Source organism: Sorghum bicolor, chromosome 7 (genome assembly GCF_000003195.3).
Source record: "Sorghum bicolor cultivar BTx623 chromosome 7, Sorghum_bicolor_NCBIv3, whole genome shotgun sequence".
In the NCBI taxonomy this organism is placed as follows: domain Eukaryota; kingdom Viridiplantae; phylum Streptophyta; class Magnoliopsida; order Poales; family Poaceae; genus Sorghum; species Sorghum bicolor.
Window position 1 is genome coordinate 63,761,159 of NC_012876.2, and position 22,873 is coordinate 63,784,031.

Genomic DNA, 22,873 nt, shown 5'->3' on the forward strand with positions numbered 1-22,873 from the left:
GCAAAAGCAATATTCATATGTAACAATTTATATAAATGTACAACTACATTAAAAATCATTGCATGGTTTGTATACTTGAGGGTGGGGCTCTGTCTATTTTGGGGGCCAGGGCGGCCGCCCCGTTTGCCCGCCTTCAGGGCCGGGCCTGGTCGTCATGGTGAACTGTATTTTATTGACTGATTGCAGATTGTGTTTCCACATTTCAGTGTCCAAAATGGCTTCGCAGCTCTCGATCACATCATTGCAAGCATACATAGGCCTAGATAGAACACTTTAGCTGCTTTCTCCCACTAATACAGTTGTTCGTACTCTGCTTTTAAATACTAGGATCTTACAAGCTTACAACACGTTAGAAAACATATCAAGAACATTTGACGTTCAGTAAAAAAAGGCAAGCACATCACTACTATCTTTAGTGTTCATGTAAAGAACCATGCAAAATCTACATTACAACATGCATTTTCTCTAAGGTTTCGTTGAATAATTTTCAAGACAACTAAGGAAGTTAATAATCATCATAAGTCATGACTACACAAGTGTTCATCGAGGATAACTTGCCGATAAAAGCATTTCCTCTTCCATAGTGTATTGTCTACTTGTGTCGTTAGTTACCGGTTCAATTGGCACGTACTGAAACTGTGTCTCATCCTCATTATTTCTCCTTGCTATTGTAATACATGTGACAAGCTTTTTCTTCAATAACAAGTTTTCAAGTCGCAGCTCCACTTCCCTCATTGTAGGTCGATCTTCTCCCCTTAATTTAGTACACATCACTGCAAGGGTGGCTACTTCTTGGAGGTCTCCGTTTTCCTCCTCCATGACTTGAGGATCTACTATACTGGCTAGGTTCCTTGTTGTGAGCATTTTCTCAAAATGTGAAACAAGATAGTCTCCATCGTTGGACCTATACTTGGATGGTTTCTTTCTAGTAAGCAATTCTATAAGAAGAACACCAAAGCTAAAGACATCGCTCTTGTCCGTTAATCGACCTGTGTAATGATACATAGGATCTAAGTATCCTAATGTTCCTTGAACAATAGTTGTCACTCCTGTTTGATCAATTGGAATGTACCTTGAAGCTCCAAAGTCCGATACTTTTGCTGTTAAACTATCATCAAGAAGTATATTGGATGACTTAATATCTCTATGATATATCGGCATAGAACAACCTAAATGTAGATAGGACAAAGCTCTAGTAACTTCAAGTGCAATCCTTATTCTGTCAGCCCACAATAGTGATATTGGTCCTTCAACATGAAGATGGTTATAAAGAGTTCCATTCGAAATGAACTCATAAACTAGCAGCGGGACTTCAGTCTCAAGGCAACATCCTAAGAGCTTCACCACATTTCTGTGGTTTACTTGAGAAAGAACTACAACTTCATTTATGAATTCCTTGATTTCTCTTTGCACTACTATTTTTTATTTCTTGATTTCCACAACATGCAAATCTAGAATTCCTTTAAACACAACTCCATGCCCTCCACCGCCAACCACACGAGAGCAATCAAAACTGTCTGTGGCCTTCTCTAGATCCCTTAGGGAAATTATCATTCTTTCACCAATACATGTGTTGCTTGATACTAATTCTTTCAATAATAACCCATGATTTTGGTTGAAAATTTTTTGTTTCATCTTTTGCAGCCTTCGTAGTTTGACTTTACGTACTATGAGGGGCCCACCAAGTGCTATAAGCAGAAGTGTTGTACTACCACCCACTCCTAACCCAATGCTTAAACCTGAAAAGAAGTACTCAACTCAGATTCATGACCTTGGAGTTAAGACATATTACAGGGCAAATATTTAGTCTGTGAATAATTACAACTAATGCACATGTGAGGCCATGAACTTTTATGGTGAAACTAATACTTTTTAAAAAAAATAACAGGGCATATAGCGGAACGGTTCCTCTGAAGTTTTTTCTTGATTTTAATGAACCCTCCCTTTGCAATGTGATCTTCATATATAGATTCCATAAACACATTAATAATTAAAACTTCCAAAAGAGTTTTGGTACACTCCATAACATTGATATGTTCTAGGGTTGCTATGTGTGTAGTCATATATCAATGCAATTATGCTATAATAGTTGATTAAAATAATTAGTTTATATAAAATATCAACTTATATATTTTTTACTGTTAACTGTTAATATAATTTAGCATGGTTTACTGTTGTCATTGGCATATGACTCATTAAGAAAACATTTGTCATGATTGATGACCTAGGCTAAGAACGGTTGTTCTGCCACAGGCGAAAGACCCATTTAAGTTTTTGTAATTGATGAAAAGATTTGAAAGAAAAAGAGCTTGGTTGTGTGGTCTTGGAACCCTTAATTGATATCCACACACACTAGAACTCAAGTTAATTAGTCTCCACTCTCATTTGATTTCTAGTGATTATATCTTTGGAGAGATTAGAGGGATCTTAGTGCATTTTTTGAGAGATTTCATTAAGGGCAATATAGATTATATTGGCAGTAGAAAATAAATGCAGTATAAAATATATTGTAGTGTGAATGCAATAGATGCATCATAAAATATATTGTAGTGTGAATGTAACAGAACTAATTTTACATTATAATGTTAGTGTATTTTTCTATAAATTTTATTAAAATATGATAAACTTAGAAAAAACTAAAGAGACCTATGTTTTGAAATGTAAAGAGTAAATACAACAAGTGCACACACAGTGTCATGTACCTGTGGATAAGTCCTTGATTGATGTACATCCCCCTTTTGTCCAAGGGCTTCCGTAGGTCCCACGTGGACATTGGCATTGGAAACTCCCAGGGGAGTTTAGGCAGATTCCATAGCATGAGTTGGCTTCTTGGTTCTCACACTCATCTATGTCTGGAAAAATAAATGTACTTCAAAGACTATTGATATGAAAATTGCAAATGTTGAGAAACAAATGTAAACTAGCAATGCACTAGTCCATCAACCGAGGTGCTCTCATATGGGCTAGAATATTTGAAGACACAAATATTCAAAGTTTGTGGGTAAGTTTATTTTTTATTGAACTATGGATAAGTTTATTACTTATTGCTGTCCACATTTCTTATCTGTTTTTACCTCTCATTTGAGTGGTAAACTTCAATTATCAATTACACTATATATTTTCCACAGATATTCTTAGTTTTTTCTACCATGAATCACACCTGAATGTGTCTTTACTCTATGTTTAGTTAAACCACATAAGTTATGCTAGCTCTTGTTGTAGTCCATATGTCATGACTCCATGAATTTAGATTTTGGATTTGCAATTCAATTTTGATATTATTAGCCATAGGTTTTTTTATCTATTTGTTAAGTTAAAACTTATGATGTGTTTGGTTTGTGGAATCACCTCATGTTTCATAAGATGGTGCACCATGAGTTCATCTCATGAATTTTGGTGGAATCAACCCATTCCTCATGCATATACTATTATTACATTGTGAGCAATGAAGTGGTGAACCAACCAAGCAAAGAAGATAGACCAACTCATTCCTCAAACCAAACACACCCATCTATTGTACATTTATACAAGATTCTATTATTTCATTAAAAATATGAATTCTAGTTCCTAAATTATACCCTTATTTACCACATTGGCATAAACTATTATTTAAGCCCACACCTAGTGCTCATGATGTTGAATCCGTTCTACTACACTAGGAAGTAGAAAGGTTTTTAATGTTTCCTTAAAATTTATAGTTTTGAATATGAGCATGAGTATTAATATAATTTAAAGTTAGTATCATATATATATGTTGTGCATTTAGGAAATATTTTCATGATGGCTAATCTGCCAACATATGTATTTTGGACCATGCACGTACATAACTTGGTTTCCATGGTGGTAAGCAACATGTATATATTTTAGAATCATATTAGTGGTACTTTATGGTTTTTGTAATATCATATGTCGGTAATTTTGATGTAGAAAATTTTGGTTATTTTGAGTAATGGCTTGTAGGAGTAATTTAGACAAAAAATTAGGGGCTTGTTGTAAACTATGTTTCATCATGACAAATGGGTAGTTTAAATGCAAATTTAGGTAGTTACTTACATCATATTTCAAAATCATGAGGTTGTTAAGTTAGATATTTATTTAGTGGTTAATTTAGAATATTTTTTTAATGCAAATTGTGGTATTTTAAAATATAATCTTACAATTATAAATTGGGAAGTCCTTTTAAATCCTCCATATTAATCCTCGTGAGATGCAATTGAAAAATGATAACCCCTAATTTCTTTTAAACCCCTAATTTCTTTTAAAACCAAAAGGTTTTAAAAGAAATTAGGGGTTATCATTTTTCAATTGCATCTCATGAGGATTAATATGGAGGATTTAAAAGGACTTCCCTGATAACCCCTAATTTCTTTTAAAACCAAAAGGTTTCACCACAAAACTAGTAGATTCTAATCATGATTGACAGTAATAGCCATTGTATCTACTGTATCTTTTAGTGTATTACCCACCCCTATCTTAACAAAAATAGTATACATAGCCCTCTAAAAGTATATATATGTAAATTACGAGGCATTGCCGTTATAAAGGAACCCCCTAAGTTTATATCTAAATTATCAATTATATTAATATACAAATATCTAAATTACTCACCTACAACATCTAAATAATAGCTTAGTTCTCCAATTAATCTTTTTCTATGCTACCCACTTATGAAAATATGAAAAACAACCTAGGATAACCCATAAGTATGCATCTACATTAATAGCCATCATCGATTATTAGAACTAACTACAAGCAGTAAGGAATGAAAAATAATTGCCGGTAACCCTCTAAGTTTGCATCTAAATTGTTAACTCAACCACTATTAACTATAACATATACTAACAACCTTAAAATTGCATCTAAATTACTCATAAATATGCCTATAAATCATACACTTTTGTTACTGGTAATATATAAAAATTAACTCAAGGTTACCTGCATGATTGGTGTCACCATTTGGATCACATATACATGTATGCAGGAAGCAATGATTTATATTAATTTTCATGTCAAATAAACATGGAATTGCAACTCAAATTATAGAGGAAAACTATGAATATGGAGGAGAATCATGCATGGTCATTAATCCAGCATTTGAAATGAAAAGCAACAAGAAAATATCTGAGACCAAGATTAACCTGTGCATCCGTTGACCAGGTAAGGATTGCCTTTGTATCCACTAGAGCAGTTACAGGCGTAGCCCGCGTCATTGTGGACGCATTTGCTATTGTTGGCAACACAAGCATAGGGCACATTCTTGTCATTTTCTGCAGTTTTGTTACATTTCATCTTTGCAATCCCCCATTCCATCACGACAGGCACCGTTGCGTTGTCAGTGTCATAGAATGCCGTCGAGGTGAGATAAGTGGTGCTGAATTTGAAGGCTTTGGTCTCCACCATAGTAACATAATTGCAAGGGTACTCCCCCCATATAGGATCAGTGGTGTTTCGCAACATGTGAAAAGAGCCTTGAGTGACATGCGTGAACCTCGGGAGGTTCACCTGGCAGCACCCAGCAGTAGAGGAGCATGAGCCATTCTTGGGAGCTTCCTCGCATGTTGATGAGCAGCCAATGGTGAACTGCGAATGTTGTGCAGACGACACTGGATTTCATATATCAGCTAGCTACGAGCTGATAATATACATGTTTATTTAGAGTGTTATGGAGCATTAATAAGATTACTTACAGTGCAGGTTTTTATGTAGGAAAAACTTGTGCACCCAAGGACGATGAGTTTGTTATCAGAGCGCGATAGCACATAGGGTGTGCTGGTAATGTTCATCCGCTCTTCGTTGGACACCATCGCCTTGGTGGATTGGTCGTAGCACTAGCGAGAGATATGAGTCTTGACCCAGACCTTGTTATGCTGCACGGAGATCTTGATCACCTCCAAGGTATTATTCAGAAGCAGCTTGGAGGTGCCGTCCACAGTCTTGGTGCAGCTGAGATGAAAGCCGCTGTGGATTGCGCAATGTGCTTCCAAGCCAAACGGGTATGGAACGTCGATGTGGCCGCACCTCGTTGCGCCGTCAGGACTCCGTGCCATCGGGACGTCGGCAGCGGCGAGCCCCGGCACGGCCATCATCACCAGAAGGTAGACGAGAAAGAGGCGAGAGAACCCCATGCATGGGCGTAGTAGGTGCAATATAATGCTTGGAATCTGGTGGTTCACAATTCTTTGTAGGCAATATAAAGACCTGACTACATGAGCTAAGAGTGGACTGTTGACTGACCTTTTCTTTTCTTTTTTTTTGAATTTTCTTTTCATGACCCTTCAGCGGAACTGGTATGCGTGCTGGTGGTGCCGGCCCGGCCGGCAATTTTGCAACACATCAAGATTCGCGCCAGATTAGCCTAAATGTATGCAGGGAGAGTTAATTTTAACCTGAGACATAAGCTTGTGTTCATTTGTCTAAAAAGCTATGGCTAAAAATACTATTTGCTAATTTGTTATGAGAAAATTATGGCTTATAAGCATCGCTTGCCTAGAATCTTGTCTCAGCCAAGTTCATATGTTGTTGACTTCTCGATCTGCCTTTGCCAGATGGCGAGCACTTTGACGCCACCACCTTTAGAAAAACACTCTGACGCCCTCGCCCTCACCCACTCTGCTAGCATCGCTGACAAATGTCCCTCGTCTGAATTCGTTACAAAAAGGTTCTCTCATAGACTGAAAGAGTGAAGATATTCGTATTGGTCTTTTTGTTACAAATTTATAAAAGACAAACTCCTGTACTATTGAGATTTTGTAGCATTTGATCTTTCCAGCTATGTTCCTAAAATATTTATATTCTGTATTGCCAAATCATATCAACCACTCCTAAAATTTGTATTATTACATAGCTGTAGTTGACTAGTACAAAAACCCTCGAGATAACACTTGTCTTCCAGCTCTGAGTCTAAATTTCCAGGATCTTCAAAATCCAGTTGCTACACCTTTACTTCACCAACGATTTTGCTAGCCACGGCAGTCACGGACTACTTCAGCTAGTTGTTGGTGCCATCACAAAGTTCCGTCACAGCTGGGGCCAACAGAGGCATGATTGAACACATACATAACCATGAAAATAATTTATCAAATCTCACAAAAGTAGAAGAAAAGAAATAGGGAAGAGATCAAGATCACCAATCAGTCGGTGAAGTAACTAGTTCTTCCATGTCACCAGGATCTAGTAGCAGGTTCCCTATGGCTTGTGTTCGGTACCATCGAGACTAATATACACTCACAAAATAGGAAAAACATAGCAGATATTATTCAAGCCATGTTATTTCGGGAGAAATTTTGATATTCGACTCTTTATTCGCATGCCTCTCAAGATTTGTACCCTAATTCACAGGACTTTTGAAATTTAACCTTGTGACTATGAATTGCTTTGAAATTTAGGCTTTTGAGAATTGCTTTGAATTTATTCACAGTCATAGGGTTATATTTCAAAAGACGTGGGAATTAGGGTACAGATCTCGAGAGGCATGCAAATAACGAGTTAAATATCAAAATTTCTCGTTATTTTGGAACCAGAACATTTCTTTCAAATACCGTTTCTTGAAGTTTGCATCCCAAGGCGAATTGGAAGACTTGAACTAACTGAATCAGAGAAAGAATCTAGTACAACACCATCACATTCATAAATAATAATTCAACGAGTGTTCGAGTTCAGATATTGTTGCTGCAGCAAACATAATCAACACCATAAGTTTTGTAAAATTATCCCATAGTTCAATTAGCTACAGAACATGATGTGCTCCCAACTAATTTCTACACTGTCACCATAGGCGGACCCAGGGCCCGGCGACCCTGGGCGCCTGCCCGGGCTCCTACGCTGTGCTTGGGTGGATACGCTATCATGCTGAGCTTGTACGAATACTAGCCAGGCAAAAAAATACACAGGTTTGCATAGCAACAGCAGATCATCAGGTACACGAGGCAGCCCAACTCATAAATGAGCAGCCATTGCACTGAGGGGTCTGTGCTATTTTTTTTTGTTTGTAGAAATATGTTTATATAAACTTGTTATCACTTATCAATGGTCATATTTCGCCCGGGCTCTAGAAAGTCTCTAGGTCCGCCAATGACTGTCACCATATAACTACATTTTTGGATAACAAAAAAATCTAGCTTCATCATTACAACAGAGAAATCAAGCTACACTAACTACAAGAAGATTTCCACATTCCAACATTCAAATAAACATACACTCAAAAGTTCATCTAGGGTACGCTGCCGACAACAGGATTTCCATTTCCATAGTGTATTGCCTGCTTGCCTCATTGGAAACTGATTCAATCGAGTTGTTGTGATCCTTGGTTGGATTAGGACCATATATACTCCAAGATGTTTTAATGGAAGGAACTTGCCTCTTCCTAAAAAATAAATTTTCCAATTTCATCTCCACTTCTCTTATTGGAGGCCGGTCTTCTGCCCTCAATTTGGTACACCATGTCGCCAATCTAGCTACTTCTAGGATTTCTCCATCATCCTCTTCCATAACCTGAGGATCTATTATTTCATCTGGTCTGCCTTCTATGAGCAATGAAGTGAAATGTGAAACAAGGTCATCACCATTGTCAGACTGATAGAAAAATGGCTTTTTTCTAGTTAGCAATTCAACAAGAACTACACCAAAACTAAAAACGTCACTCTTATCAGTTAACCGACTTGTTTTGTAGTACATGGGATCTAAGTAACCAATTGTTCCTTGAATGGCTGTAGTCACTCCAGTTTGATCAATTCTGATGTACCTTGAAGCACCAAAATCAGATACCTTTGCAGTTAAATTATCATCAAGAAGTACGTTGGTGGTTTTAATATCTCTATGAAATATTGGCACTGAAGCAGCCGAATGTAGGTAGGATAGTGCTCTAGCAACTTCAAGTGCAATTCTCAATCGATCAGCCCATGATAATCCTCCAACATGAAGATGATGATAAAGGGTCCCATTTGAAATGAACTCATAAATCAGAAGTGGAACTTCTGTCTCGAGGCAACATCCTAAGAGCTTAACCACATTTCTATGGTTCACTTGAGAAAGAACGACGACTTCATTTATGAATTCATTGATTTCTCTTTGTACTACAATCTTCGATTTCTTGATTGCCACAACATTTGGACCTAGATTCCCTTTAAACACGATACCATGCCCTCCACCACCAATCACACGCTCTTTGTCAAAATTGTTTGTAGCTTTCTCTAGCTCCCTTAAGGTAATAATCATCCTCTCGCTGATGTTTGCATTTCGTGATATCAGTTGTTGCAACAATAAACCGTGATTTTGCTTGAAAAACTTTTGTTTATGTTTTCTTGTCTTGATCTTACGCATTATGGAGGGGCTGATGAGTGCTAGAACCAAGAAACATGTGCCACTACCTACTCCAAGCCCGATGCTTAAACCTAAAGTGTAAAATGATGTGTCAAAATTCTTGAAGTTGGATTAGAAAAATATTATTCATTCCATTCCAAGGTATTGGTTGTTTTAGTTTTATCCAAATAAAAGTTCTCTAACTTTGACCAAATTTATATAAAAATATACAAAAATCTAAAATGTCAGATACATTGACTAGCAAGACATATTTATTTGTTGATTTAATGAAACTATAATTTTACATTATAGTGTTGGTGTATTTTTTTCTACAAAACTGATTAAAATCTGAATAAATTTTACTTAGGATAAAACCAAAACAACCATTACTTTGTAACTAAAGGAGTAAATACGGTGGACACAGTGGCTTGTTACCTGTGGATGAACCCTTGACACATCCCCCATCCGTCAAATGGCTTCCATATGTACCATGTGGACACCAGCACTGGTGACTCCCGGGTAAGTTTCGGCAGACACCATAGCATGAGTAGTGTACTGGGTTCTCACACTCATTTATATCTACAAAATGAATGTACATTGAAGATTATTAAGAAGAAAATTATGTATGTTAGGAAGCAGATATAAACCGACAATACACTAGCCCATCAACCCGTACTCTTGCACGAGCAAGAACCTTATAAGACATAAATATTCAAAGTCTAGGGATAACTTAAGGACCAACAGACAATATAATGGTACTATGTAATCTCTATTTAAATGATAGCCTTCAATTATCAATTATTCTACATGGCTTCTAGACATATTTTTAGTTTTCTCTTATTTGATTCACTCCTTAGTGTATCGTTGCTTCGTGTTAGTTAAACCATAGAAGTTTATGCTAGCTCTTGTATCACAGTCCATATGTCATGACTATGTGAATGCTGGGGAATGAAGCCTTGCACCCGAAGGTTCACTAACCATGTCTAATGATGACTTGAAGAATCTTTGACTACAAGCAAAAAGTCCATAGGGGAGACAACTTGTCCACGCGAAGGCTTTCGGAGAACCAACCAATGGATCAGCTTCGAAGGCTAGGCAAATCTTTGACAAGAGTCATCGAGTTGGCCTTCGTGTGAAGCCCCAGAAGGCTTTATTAGAACACCTCTAGGACAGAACGATGACATAGGCCATCACGTGGCCCGTGAGGGCCTCTAGGGAGAAGACTACTATAAGCGTCTGGTGATCAACTTCGAGAAAGGTGCTCGAAGGTCCAAGCGTGTTGTTCCGCTTGCTATTGGAGAGGATGTCTTGGACAGCAAGGGCCCTCGGACCGGGTCAAATAGCCTCGTTGGGCTAAAGCCTAGGCTCATCAAGGGCCAATTTAATTAGAAAGTTGCTTCTATATGTAAAGGTCATCTCGGCCCCTGAAGATGATGATATGCATGTACATGTACTTGGTCTACATGGTGGACCGGTGACAAGCAGCATGTATGTTTACTTTGAGTTAGTTTTTAAGACTAATAGTGGTAAAAGTGGTGTAGAATCATATTAGGGGTACTTCAAGGCATTTTTTTAATAATATCATACCTTGGTAATTTGGATGTAGAGTCTATTTTAATATACTTTGAGTAAAGAGTAGTTTAGATGTAAATTAAAGGTTTTATTTAGATCATCTATTATAAATGATGTAGATGTCTAATTTAAATAGAAATTTTAGGTACTTCCTTTACTTTGTTTTTCAAAATAGCAGAAGTGGTTAATATAAATAAATATTTATAGGGTAGAATATTATTCATAATTGCAATGGTGAGCTTGTTGTAGAAAATAGAATGTTACTATTATTAATTAATCGGATAGTTCTTTAGAAGCCTCCACATTAATCCTCATGTAGTAGAAGCAAATGATAAACAAAATAAATTATAAGAAAATAAAAAATATCCCACCACCAATCTGCTAGACTCTAATCTATATTGACAATAATAGCCATTTGATCAACTTGATTTTTCTAAAATATTACCCCCTACCATGAAAAAAATATTCTAAAACAAAACTCCAAAACTGTGGCCCTCTACCATTATATATTACTTAAAAATAACCAAAGTTTATATCTAAATTACCTACCTTGCCACTGCCCAAATAGTCTAAGAAAACTCTGTGATACAATATTTGAATTGCCTACCTTGTCATTAAAAACAGGTTAACTCCTGAATCACCATAAATATGAAAAAAAATCTAAGTAGCCAATAAATATGCATCTACATATTTACACCGTTGTTAGAAATAACCGAAAGCAAGCACCCACATATGCCATTATGAAAAATGATTGTAGGTAACCCCCTAGAGTTGCATGTAAATTGCTTACCCCCACAATTATTAACTATAACGTAAAGTAACCCCTTAAATTTGCACCTAAATTATCTTATAAAATTACCCTAAGAGCTTTCTAAGAGCAACTCCAAAATATTCTTTATATCCTTCATAATTTATAGAAATAGAGATTTTGGTGAAAAAAAACCTCCAACAACCTATTTAATTGGATATCCAAATATAGACATGCTCTATATTGTGGATTTCTTGCTAGGCAAGGATATACAGGAAGGATGGTTATCTAGAGTGTGCACAAGATATAGAAAAGTTATTGAAGGGTATAGAGATATAGAAAACAACTTTACTTAAATGACTCTCCAAATGATGATTTAGGGAGTAAATTTTAGAAAGACTCTTGGAGATTCTCTAATAATTTGATAAACCTACTCCTAGGCTTGTTTTTTAACCTGATAAAAACACTCTAATAACTCCTTATCCTAACTCCCAATCTATCCCCACTTGAAAAAATGGGGGCACCCATGCGCAAAACTACATGGATGTGGATGGTAAATAAAGTATATACAATAATTCATAACTAAAATCAATCTAGATAAAGTTTAGAAAATATCTAAGGAGAACTGTAGTAGATTATGAAAACGTTAGAAATAAAAGATAAGAAATTTTGATTAGCTAAAAGTTAAAAATTATCAATGAATTTGTAACAGTTATGTCTCTTAATAAAATAGTAGTTTGTGCAAGGGATCAGGTTGATTGACAAGTAGATCAAATGGTTATTGCTGTTAGTGATAATTAGGATCATCTGCTTTATTATATTGAAGGTGGACATTATTTTTTTAGAATTTCTAGGACTTATCTCTTTTCTATCATATTACATGAGGACTAATGTAGAGGTTTTAAGTGAAGTCTCTAATTAGTAATACAAAGAGTGTTTGTCTTATCGATCTTCTAATAGGAATGGGTACTTCTATGAAATCAAAGAGTCTTTGCATAGAAAAAATATAGAAAAATATGGGACATGAAGATGAACCTTTGCATCCGTTGATGAGGTAAGGATTGCCTTCGTATCCCTCGGAGCACTTACAGGCATAGCCAGCATCAGTTTCGGTGCATTCGCTATTCTTGCTAACACAGGCAGACCCATTCTTGAGAATTTTTGGATCTTTACATTTCTTATTATTTGTGATCCCCCATTCCATCACAACAGGCACCCCTGCATTATTTGCGTCATAGAACGCCGTCGAGGTGAGATAAGTGGTGCTGAATTCAAAGGCTTCCTTGTCCATCACAGTAACATAATTCCATGGGTACTCCCTCCATGTCTGACTATTGTTGTTGTTCAACTGGACGAACAAGGCTTCAGTAGACTTCACGTCCTTGGGGAGGTCCAACTGGCAGCACCCTGCATTAGGATGGCATGTGCCCTTCACGGGATTTTCCACGCATGTCGGCAGGCAGCCGACCCTGTACTGCGAATATGTTTCATATCGATCTCAGTTTGCTGTTTAGAGAGCTGTGGATAGAATATCAACAGACTAATTTTACTTACATAGCTGCTGATGATGTAGCTAACAATCCTATTGCAGCCGAGAACGATGATTTTGTTATCTTGGCGCGAAAGCACGTAGGGCGTGCCGATAATGTTCATCCTCTCCCCCTTGGTTGTCAACCCCTTAATCGCGGATTCGTTGTAGCGTTGCCGAGATATACGAGTCTTGATCCAGGCCTTGTTATCCTGCACGGAGATATTGATCACCTCCAACTTACCATTAAACAGCTTGGTGCCGCCCACTGTCTCCGTGCAGTTGAGATGAAAGCGCTTGTCGTTGTTGATTGCGCACCGTCGTTCCAACGCGAACGGGAACGGGACGTCGATGTCGCCGCACCTCGCGGTCGTTGGGCAGTTGGGCCTCGGTGACACCGGGACGTCGTCTATGGCGGCGGCGGCGGCGGCGGAGCCGAGCACCCACACGACCACCGGAAGGCAGAGAAGAAGAAGACGACGTGAGAACTCCATGGGATGGTATATAGGTGATTTGCCTGGGATCTGGTTCGTCTTCACGTTGCTGTTACTAGGTTATAACTAACTACCACGCGCTGCAGTGAACTATTTATTATATTGTGAACGCCAGTGTGGTGGACAGCTCGCTGGCCTTAGTTTTTAGTTTTGGACTTTTTCATCGTCAGAATTCAGAGCTTCCAATGACAGGCTTCCGAGGAAATGCATGGAATGCCGGCAGTACAACAGCCCCTGGCCGGCAATTTGATGCGTGATTGGCCAACAATAATGTGCACACAGGTGAATTTTAATCTCCGGTTGGGACTCACCAAATCCATAAGAGTAATGTTGTTGTGTCTTGCCTGGTAAACATGGAGATGTGGAGTCCTTGACGCCACCTTTAACAAATCAACACTTTGACGCACTGATTCACCCTCACCCACATCTCCACCACGTACTGCTGACAAATGTCGTCTTATCTGGATTCGAGTAGTTACAAAAAGGTTCTCTCTCGTGGACTGAAATGTCAAGCGTTTGAAATATTCGTATTTGTCTTTTGTTACAGATTTTGTAACAAATATTCAAACTTCTGTTTCTACAGGTTTAATACCATTTGATCTTTCCAGCTATGCAATATGCATGTGTTCTTTAAATATTTGCGCTATCTGAAACCTAATCTATTCAATCATCTCTCCTAAAATAATGTATTGCATCTAGCTGTAGTTCACTATTATTACACAAACCCTGCTGAACCGCACCTGGCCTGCGTCTTCTGATTCCAGATTTGAAGGGTCTGCAGAATCTAGTTGCTGCACCTGGACTTCGATCACTATTAACAATGTCGTCGATCGCTGGCCATGGAAGATTGTCACGCAACATTTCAGCTATCAAGTCGGTAGCCATCACAAAGCTCCACTGCGACAGGGGCCATCAGAGGATCGATCAAGTAAATATAAAAACATGACAATAGTGGTTAAAAAGATAGTTTTTAACTTGACATAGGTGTTCGTATTTTCCTAGATTTATATTAAAATTTATCGGCGTTATGCTTTCAGTGGTAAATGACATCTCCGTCGATAGTAAGACGTTTGTTGTACCTTCGTGAATCTCAAAATCTACCAGCTCAGCCCTTCAAAGATGCATGAACATATATAGGGTAGGACTAGCAAATATGCCCGTGCGTTGCAACGGGAGAAAAACATTAAAATGCCATAGAAAGTGATGACATAATGTTACATATCTATTTATACTTATTCTTTTTATAAAATTTAAATTTCACTATTTTGTTGATAACCATGACATCTATAGTATTAGATAGTTATTATTTACAATAATATGTAGCTTAGAGACATATTTATTTAATAATAAAAATAGAAATTAGTCAAACCTTATCTTACTCTAATATTACCTCTTAATATACTTTAGTATTATATTAAAACATAAGAAGATTATTGCTATTTTTTTATTTAGATTAGATTTCTATGAAATATGATATATCAGTTAAATGTATGTAGATTATGAATACATGCACTTATGAAGTGTTCATATGACATAACAACACATCGTGCAAAGGTAGTGTAAGCATCCTCAAACATAAATTTAGGTAAATTAATAAATTAGTGAGATATGCAGAAATGGTGCTAAAACTTTTATCACAAACCAAGCATCACATTAAATAGACTACCATAAAATTTTTATAATAATTGGAGCAAGATAAGTACAATTTCAATTGTACACTAAAAAACATAGGCAAGCATCTTCAACAAAAAAAATATATACTAAAATTTGTGATATTTTTTATTTACTGCATGGATCTATATATGTGGAGCTGAACAAAATTTGTTTTGTAATTTTTAGATTTTTCTTCAAATTACTACACATTTATCAATTTCAGCCGATCAATTTTACACTAAAAAGTATAAGCAAACATCTTTAGCAAAAAAATATAATAAAATTTATGATATTTTTTGTTTACTGCATGGACCTATATATGTAGAGCTGAACAAATTTGTTTTGTAATTTTTAGATTTTTCTATGAATTACTATGTGTTTATCAATTTTCAGCCGATTTAAATAATAAAAGAAAAACAAATTAATAAGATAAACATTTTGTATTTAAGCCTCTATATTTTCTTTATTTTCAATATGTTGTAATATATAAAGGAGATTTTATATTGGGAACCTAGAAAAACTTTTATTCTTTTTTCCTATATGCCAGCGGAAGCCACGGTTTCAATGTTTCATCCATCCGGACTGACGCGCGTGGGCGGACCGACTTGGGATCGACGAGCGGAAAAATTTGGCAGATTGAAATTTTTGCAATTTAGTAGTAGGGATAGATTAGCGTACGTGTGTTCGTGTATGCATGATGTGGACCTCTAAATTGTACTATATAATTCTAAAAAAACATGACAAAGCCTACAAAAAATAGTAGAATACAAGAAACACATGAGGTAATTATGTTCGCCAAAACGTAGGTGAAGGAGGTATTTTTTTTCTTTTTTAACCTGTTTTTAAAACTTATTTTAAGAATAACCTTTAGCTAACTTTTATTTTTATTTCTAGCCCTTTTGCCATGCCAACATCCTTGACATGGTAGAAAAACGTTGCCCATATGTATTGGCATGGCAAGATGTACATACTAGAACGTAAAAATCCGACGTGAAAATTTTATCGGGCCACTCCGTTGGCACAATAACATTATTTTGCCACCCCCATCGTCCGAATTAGTGTGGCAACACTTATGCTAAAACACACAATCATTGCCAGAACATCACAATCGATTACGCTAGACCCAGCAATAACTATTTAACACTGCCAGACCGTAAGGCTAGGACCTAGAAAATTAGCAACAAGCTAATCACTCTATAACATCATTGATTCTTCACCATTGATCTCACCTACCAATGTTGCTTACTTGCTTCTAGTTATAAAAGCAGCATCTAGACGTCTCCACGGCTAAGGATGCACTACCAAAAGGGTGAAATTCTCCTAATATTTTTATATAGTAATAAAATACTATCACTCCCTTGCTCCATTGGTCCTTGTTCTTTTGTCTCTGATTTCTGAATTTTGGATCTTGAGTCCTATGATATCGTAGTTGGGATGGGTCGGCTCTCTTCATTCAGTCCGATGCACATACACCGGGAAAACAAATGGATTGCTCTCTTCATTCTTTTGGCCTTGTTTAGTTCCTAAAATATTTTGTAAAATTTCTTAAATTTTCTATCACATCGAATCTTGCCGCACATGCATAGAGCACTGAATATAGATAAAATAAATAACTAATTACACGGTTTATCTGTAATTTGCGAGACGAATCTTTTAAGCCTAGTTAATCTATAATCGAACAATATCTGTCAAATACAAACAAAAGTGTTACTATTTCTATTTTACAAAAAGTTTTGGAACTAAACAAAGCCGAACGTTGTAAAGTCATACCAGCTGACAGCTGTTCGATCAGAGTTCACGGAGACCGCTCCTGTGCATATGGTGCAGCAGTTCCGTACTTCCATCCAGATTTTGATATTGTAGCATTTTTGTTTTTATTTAACAAGTATTGTTCAATCATGAAATAATTAGACTTAAAAGATTCGTTTTGTATGGAAGCGGAGGAAATCGCCCGAGGCCGCCTGGGCGCAGTTGCCGGCCAAGCCAGAGGCCAAGGTAGCAGGGATGTTCAACGCTTCCACTTCTTTTGTCATTGGCAACGGGAACTGGCGCGCTTCTGGACGGACATATGGCTTTCATAGGGACGTATCTCCCAGCTCGTGCCGGTTGTATTTAGCGCGGTGCCGCGTTGCCTACGTCAGTGCTCCGTCAAGGAGGCTTTGGAGGACAACCAGTGGGCTTGGGATGCGGTGGCCGCCTCGACGTCCACGTTCATGTCTCAGTTCATGCGCCTTTGGACTTTACTCCTAAAAGTGCAGCTTGATCCACAAACCCCAGACAGGATGGTCTGAAAATGGACTCCCGACGGCGCATACTCTACCTCCTCAGCCTACCAAGCCTTTTCGTTAGCCGTGTCCACCTCGCTGGGGTTGTCGAGCTTTGGAAGGCTTCTTCACCCCCTAGGTGAAGTTCTTCTTCTGGGAGGCCATGCATGGTAGGCTTTGGACCGTAGAACGGCGACGAAGGCACGGACTGCAGCAGAACGACTGCGCCCTCTGCGATCAGGAGCCTGAACATTCCGACCACCTGCTCATTTCTTGCTCTTTTGCTCGAGAGGTTTGGATGCGTCTTCTCAGCCGCGTTGGGCTCGCTAACCTATGCCTACGGTGTGATGATACTTAGCAGACTGGTGGCTACGATCGTGGAGCAGGGTACCTTCGCCGCTACGCGCCGGTCCTCTTGGTCTCCTGGATGCTTTGGAAGGAGCGCAAGAAGAGGACATTCGACAACGTCAGCGCAACTACGTCGACAGTTCTGCTCAGGATCAGGGAGGTGGGCGACGAATGGATCGCCGCCGGTTACAGGGCTCTGGCGAGAGTGTTACTGCCTTAGGACGTCACGTAGTCATTCCCCAGTAGCGAAATTAGTTGCCAGCTTAGTACAGCCTCGACGCTTCGCCGTTAGAGCCGGCGCCGTGTGTGAAAGTGTATTTCCAGCGTTTCTTTGGCATCTCGCTATAGGGAACGCCGGGTTGTAACTGTCCTTTTCCTCTTCTCTTAATGAGGTACGTGCGGTGCATGTTTTCGAAAAAAAGATTCGTCTCACGATTTACAGACAAACTGTGCAATTAGTTTTTGTTTTTATCTACTATTTAGGCCTGTTTGGTTCCCCTTGTTAAATTTTAGCTAGCTAAACTTTAGTCACTTTAGTAGTTAAAGTTCTAAACACATGACTAAAAAGAGCTAAAATAGTTAGTTCTATTAGTCACCTAAGAGTAGCTAAAATAATTTTAGTAAGAGAAACCAAACAGACTCTTAATGTTCATTGCATGTACTATAAAATTCGATGTAACAATAAATCTTGAAAAAATTTTGGTTTTTGGGTGAACTATTCTGCTTCTCTGCACCGCGCACGCCCTAGTGAGGTGGCAGCCATAGTGAGTGGGACCCGCCATAGTGAGCTGGCAGCCCAGGATTGGTCCGTCGACGTCACAGGCAGTCTTCCTTTTGGCACTCTCCCGTTTGCACTTAGGCCTTGTTTACTTCTATTCCAAAACCTAAAAATTTTTAAGATTTTCCATCACATTAAATCTTTAGACGTATGCATAAAGTATTAAATATAAACGAAAATAAAAATTAATTACACAGTTTAGTCGAGACGAATCTTTTAAGTCTAGTTAATTCATGATTGGACAATAATTACTATAAACAAACGAAAGTGCTACAGTGTCGCGAAATTTTTCACCTCAGAAACTAAACACGGCCTTTGGATTTTAGTTTCCAAAAATTTTCAAAGTTTTTCGTTAGATCTTTGAACGTATTAAATATAGATAAAAAATAATTAATTTGTATTGTTTGTCTGTAATTTGCGAGACAAATCTTTTAAGACTAATTAGTTTATGATCGAATAATAATTGCTAATACAAACAAAAGTGCTACAACAGCCAAAGCTAAAAAAAAATTCCCAATTAAACAAGGCCTTATTTCTTTGTTCCGGCACTATATGGTGGATGTTGGCATAGTGCGGGGAGCATCTCACACCACACCAGAAACCTACTCCAAAGAGTGGTTGACGTTGACCACATAGCTACTCCAGCGAAAACAGCACGCTTTTGCAGCTAGTCCTTTATCACTTGATTGAGCATGCCTTGCTAGATCGAGAGCAATCTCAGTCAAGGAAATGGCTATGGTGAGTGCATCCCATGGCGCCATGGACTCTCTTCTTAGGAAGCTGGGTGATTTGCTCACCGACAAGTACAAGCTACTCAAAGAAGCCAAGACGGAGATCAGATCCCTTCAATCTGAGCTCAACAACATGTACGCGTTCCTCAAGGATATGTCAGATACGCCCAATCCCAACGAACAAGCAAAGTGCTGGATGCATGAGGTACGCGAGCTGTCATATGACATCGACGACAGCGTTGATGAATTCATGATTCGTGTGGAGCAGGAATCCAGCAGCAAGCCACAAGGCTTTAGGGGATTCATCGACAGGTGCCTGAGCCTGTTGGCGACGATCAAGGCTCACCATCAGATCGCAAGGAAGTTCCGAGGACTCAAGAGACTTGCTGAGGAGGTGAGCGAGCGCCGCAAGAGGTACAGGATTGATGACTCCATCTCCAAGCAACAAGAAACGGCTATAGACCCTCGCATGCTGGCGCTCTATACAGAGACAGCGCGCCTTGTAGGTATCGACGGGCCGAGGGATGAGCTCATTCAGTTGATGATGGGTGAAGATGATGATCAGCTTAAGGTGATCTCTATTGTGGGATTTGGAGGTCTTGGTAAAACTACCCTTGCAAGCGAGATATTTCACAAGTTGGAGGGGCAGTACCAGTGTCAAAGCTTTGTTCCTGTGTCCCAGAAACCAAATTTATGGAATGTTTTGAGGAAGGTGCTCTTTCAAGTCGGCTATGCAGCACCAGAGAACACCAACATGGAAATATGGGATGTGGATGAACTCATCAGCACTTTGCACAAATTCCTTACAGGCAAGAGGTAAGCTAATCTTTAAATGACTTTGCTCCGATCCAGAGTAATTCTCTACTGCTACTCCTCATATTTCTTAGCGTACTATGATATTTATAGTCAAAATTCTAGCATGCTGATGTAGTTAGCTTGTCCTTCGATTTCCTTATATCATTCTGTTTCTGCAATAGAACCTTGGCCTTTATTGATTAATTAAGCCTTTCCAAATGCTGTCCGCATGTTACTTAGGAGTTAAGGTTTGATCGAGGTCTTTATTTTTAACAGTCTTTGCATTTTAAAATCCACTTCAGAAAGTGAATTGCCTTTTTTTATGTATATAATCTTTTTTTTTGCCTAATTCTTGTTATTCTGTGAATGGAACCATTCGGCAGATTCTTCATTGTAATTGATGATATATGGGATGCAACAGCATGGAGTGCTATTAGATGCGCTCTTCCAGAAAACAAGAATGGTAGCAGAGTGATAGCAACTACAAGAATTGAGGCTGTCGCTGCAGCATGCTGCTCCAATGACTATGAATATGTTTATAAGATGAAGGCACTTGGCACCGAGGACTCGAGGAGATTATTTTTTAAAAGGATATTTGGTTCAGAGGATACTTGTCCTTCATATTTGGAAGAAGTGTCAACTGGTATCCTAAAAAGATGTGGTGGCTTGCCCCTTGCAATTATCACTCTATCTAGCCATTTGGCTACTCAACGGGACAAACTGGACAGGGAGCTATGGGAGCACACACTAAATTGTTTGGGTTCCAGCCTTGAACTGAACCCTACCTTGGAAGGAATGCGACAGATACTGAGCCTGAGCTACACAAATCTTCCTCATTGTTTGAAGGCATGTGTGCTATATTTGGGCATGTATCCAGAGGATCACGAAATCAGCAAGAATGATTTGGTCAGACAATGGGTAGCTCAAGGTTTTATCAGCAAAGCAGGTGGGCAAGACGCAGAGGATATTGCAGTCGAGTATTTCAATGAGATTGTCAATAGGAGCATTATTCAACCAGCACATACAGATAGTAACAACGATGTTCTGTCCTGTAGGGTGCACGATATGATGCTTGATCTCATTATACACAAATGCAGAGAAGAGAATTTTGCCACTGCAAGTGATGACATAGAAGACATCAGTGGAACGCGCAGCACTGTTCGTCGACTGTCCCTTTACTTGAATGGTGGTGCTACAGATGGCAAATCTCTTGGAACCATTCAACTCTCACATGTAAGAGCATTAACCAGATTTGGCACATCAACATACATACCTCCTTTAGCGGAGTTCAAGCATCTGCGGGTTTTGAATCTGGAACTTCGAGTTAGTGTCGAGCACATGACAGCGGACCTCACTGGATTGTGTTATTTGTTCCAACTAAGGTGTCTGAGAATTATGATTTTTGGTTATGGTTATAGAGCTACCAAGCAAAATCTCCGGATTGCAGCAGTTGGAGACATTGGAAATGGATGTGCGCAAGGTCCAGATTCCATCAGATGTTGTTCATTTGCGCCGGTTGCGGCACCTGATCGTTAGTGGCGGGTTCAGTTTGCCCGGAGGCATTGGTAACATGAAATCCATACACACACTACGGTTCAGACAACTGCTGTTGAGCTTGAGCTCAGCAGACACCATCAAAGAAATTGGGGAGCTCACCAATTTGAGGGATCTTCAACTACGGTTCAGCCATCAAAGGCGATGGACAGGCTACGAGTACGAGGCAGCAGCAAGAGAGACCTTGGAAGCTCTGCACTCTTCCCTCGGGAAGCTTCTCGATCTCCGAGACCTAGATATCCAGCATGATGGTTGCCTGGATGATGGATTCAGTTCACTCTCTGGTACTCCCCTCCTCCTCCGGAGATTCGTGACGTTGTTGGGCTGGCATTCCAGGCTTCCCAGGTGGATTGGACAACTCCAGAACCTCCACGACCTGCAGCTTTCGGTCAAGGAGGTGCTTGGAGCTGACATCAGAATCCTTGCACAGCTACCCTCCCTCACCAATCTCCACGTGAAAATTCAGGCAACTCCTAGAGAGAACATGGTCATCTGCAGGACTGGATTCCAGGCTTTGAAGCATTTTGAGATTGGATGTAGCAGGATGTCATATATACCTGATCTTCGAGGCAGGGGCAATGCCCAGGCTCCAGATGCTGGAGGTATACTTCAACGCTTCAGGATGGGACAAGCACGGCGGTGCACCCACTGGCATCGAGCATCTGTCGGGCCTCAAGGAGATCACGGTGCGAATTTCGGGCCGAGGTGCCAGGGAATCCAATCGAAGAGCTGCATTGTCCGCGCTAAGAAACGCTGTTGATGCGCACCCAGGTTGTCCTACAGCTGACATCAGGTGTTTCGATGACAGGTGTACAAATTTTGACGACTACGTGATGGAGGAGGCGCAGGAGCCTGTGGACCTCAGTCCCTAACTAGTTGGTCACATAGGGTTTAGTCATTCCCATGCAACCGAACCGAGTGAGGCCTTATATTAGTCATTTGAGGGAAAGTTGTGTCTTATTACTAGTTGTACTTTATCGCACCCTCCTTCTCTTGTAAATTGCATTTGGTGAATTTCTTTTCTAATGAAACTAGGGCGAAACTCTGGTCATTCTTTCGGGTAAAAACATAATCCTAAAAGATTAATTAACATAGTACTTTTAAGTGAAAT

The 22,873-nt window shown here is 39.0% G+C and overlaps 1 protein-coding gene and 2 pseudogenes across 1 annotated transcript; 1 reads left to right on the forward strand and 2 right to left on the reverse strand.

The window, feature by feature from the left end:
* LOC8055169 lies at window positions 541-6,125 on the reverse strand (annotated as a pseudogene).
* On the reverse strand, window positions 8,206-13,639 carry LOC8055171 (wall-associated receptor kinase 2). Its single transcript, XM_021465739.1, has 4 exons — window positions 13,172-13,639; window positions 12,653-13,091; window positions 9,733-9,876; window positions 8,206-9,389 (listed from the first exon to the last, which is right to left on the reverse strand). The coding sequence occupies exons 1-4, from the start codon at window positions 13,637-13,639 to the stop codon at window positions 8,206-8,208; spliced, it is 2,235 nt and encodes a 744-aa protein (XP_021321414.1).
* LOC8055172 lies at window positions 19,276-22,813 on the forward strand (annotated as a pseudogene).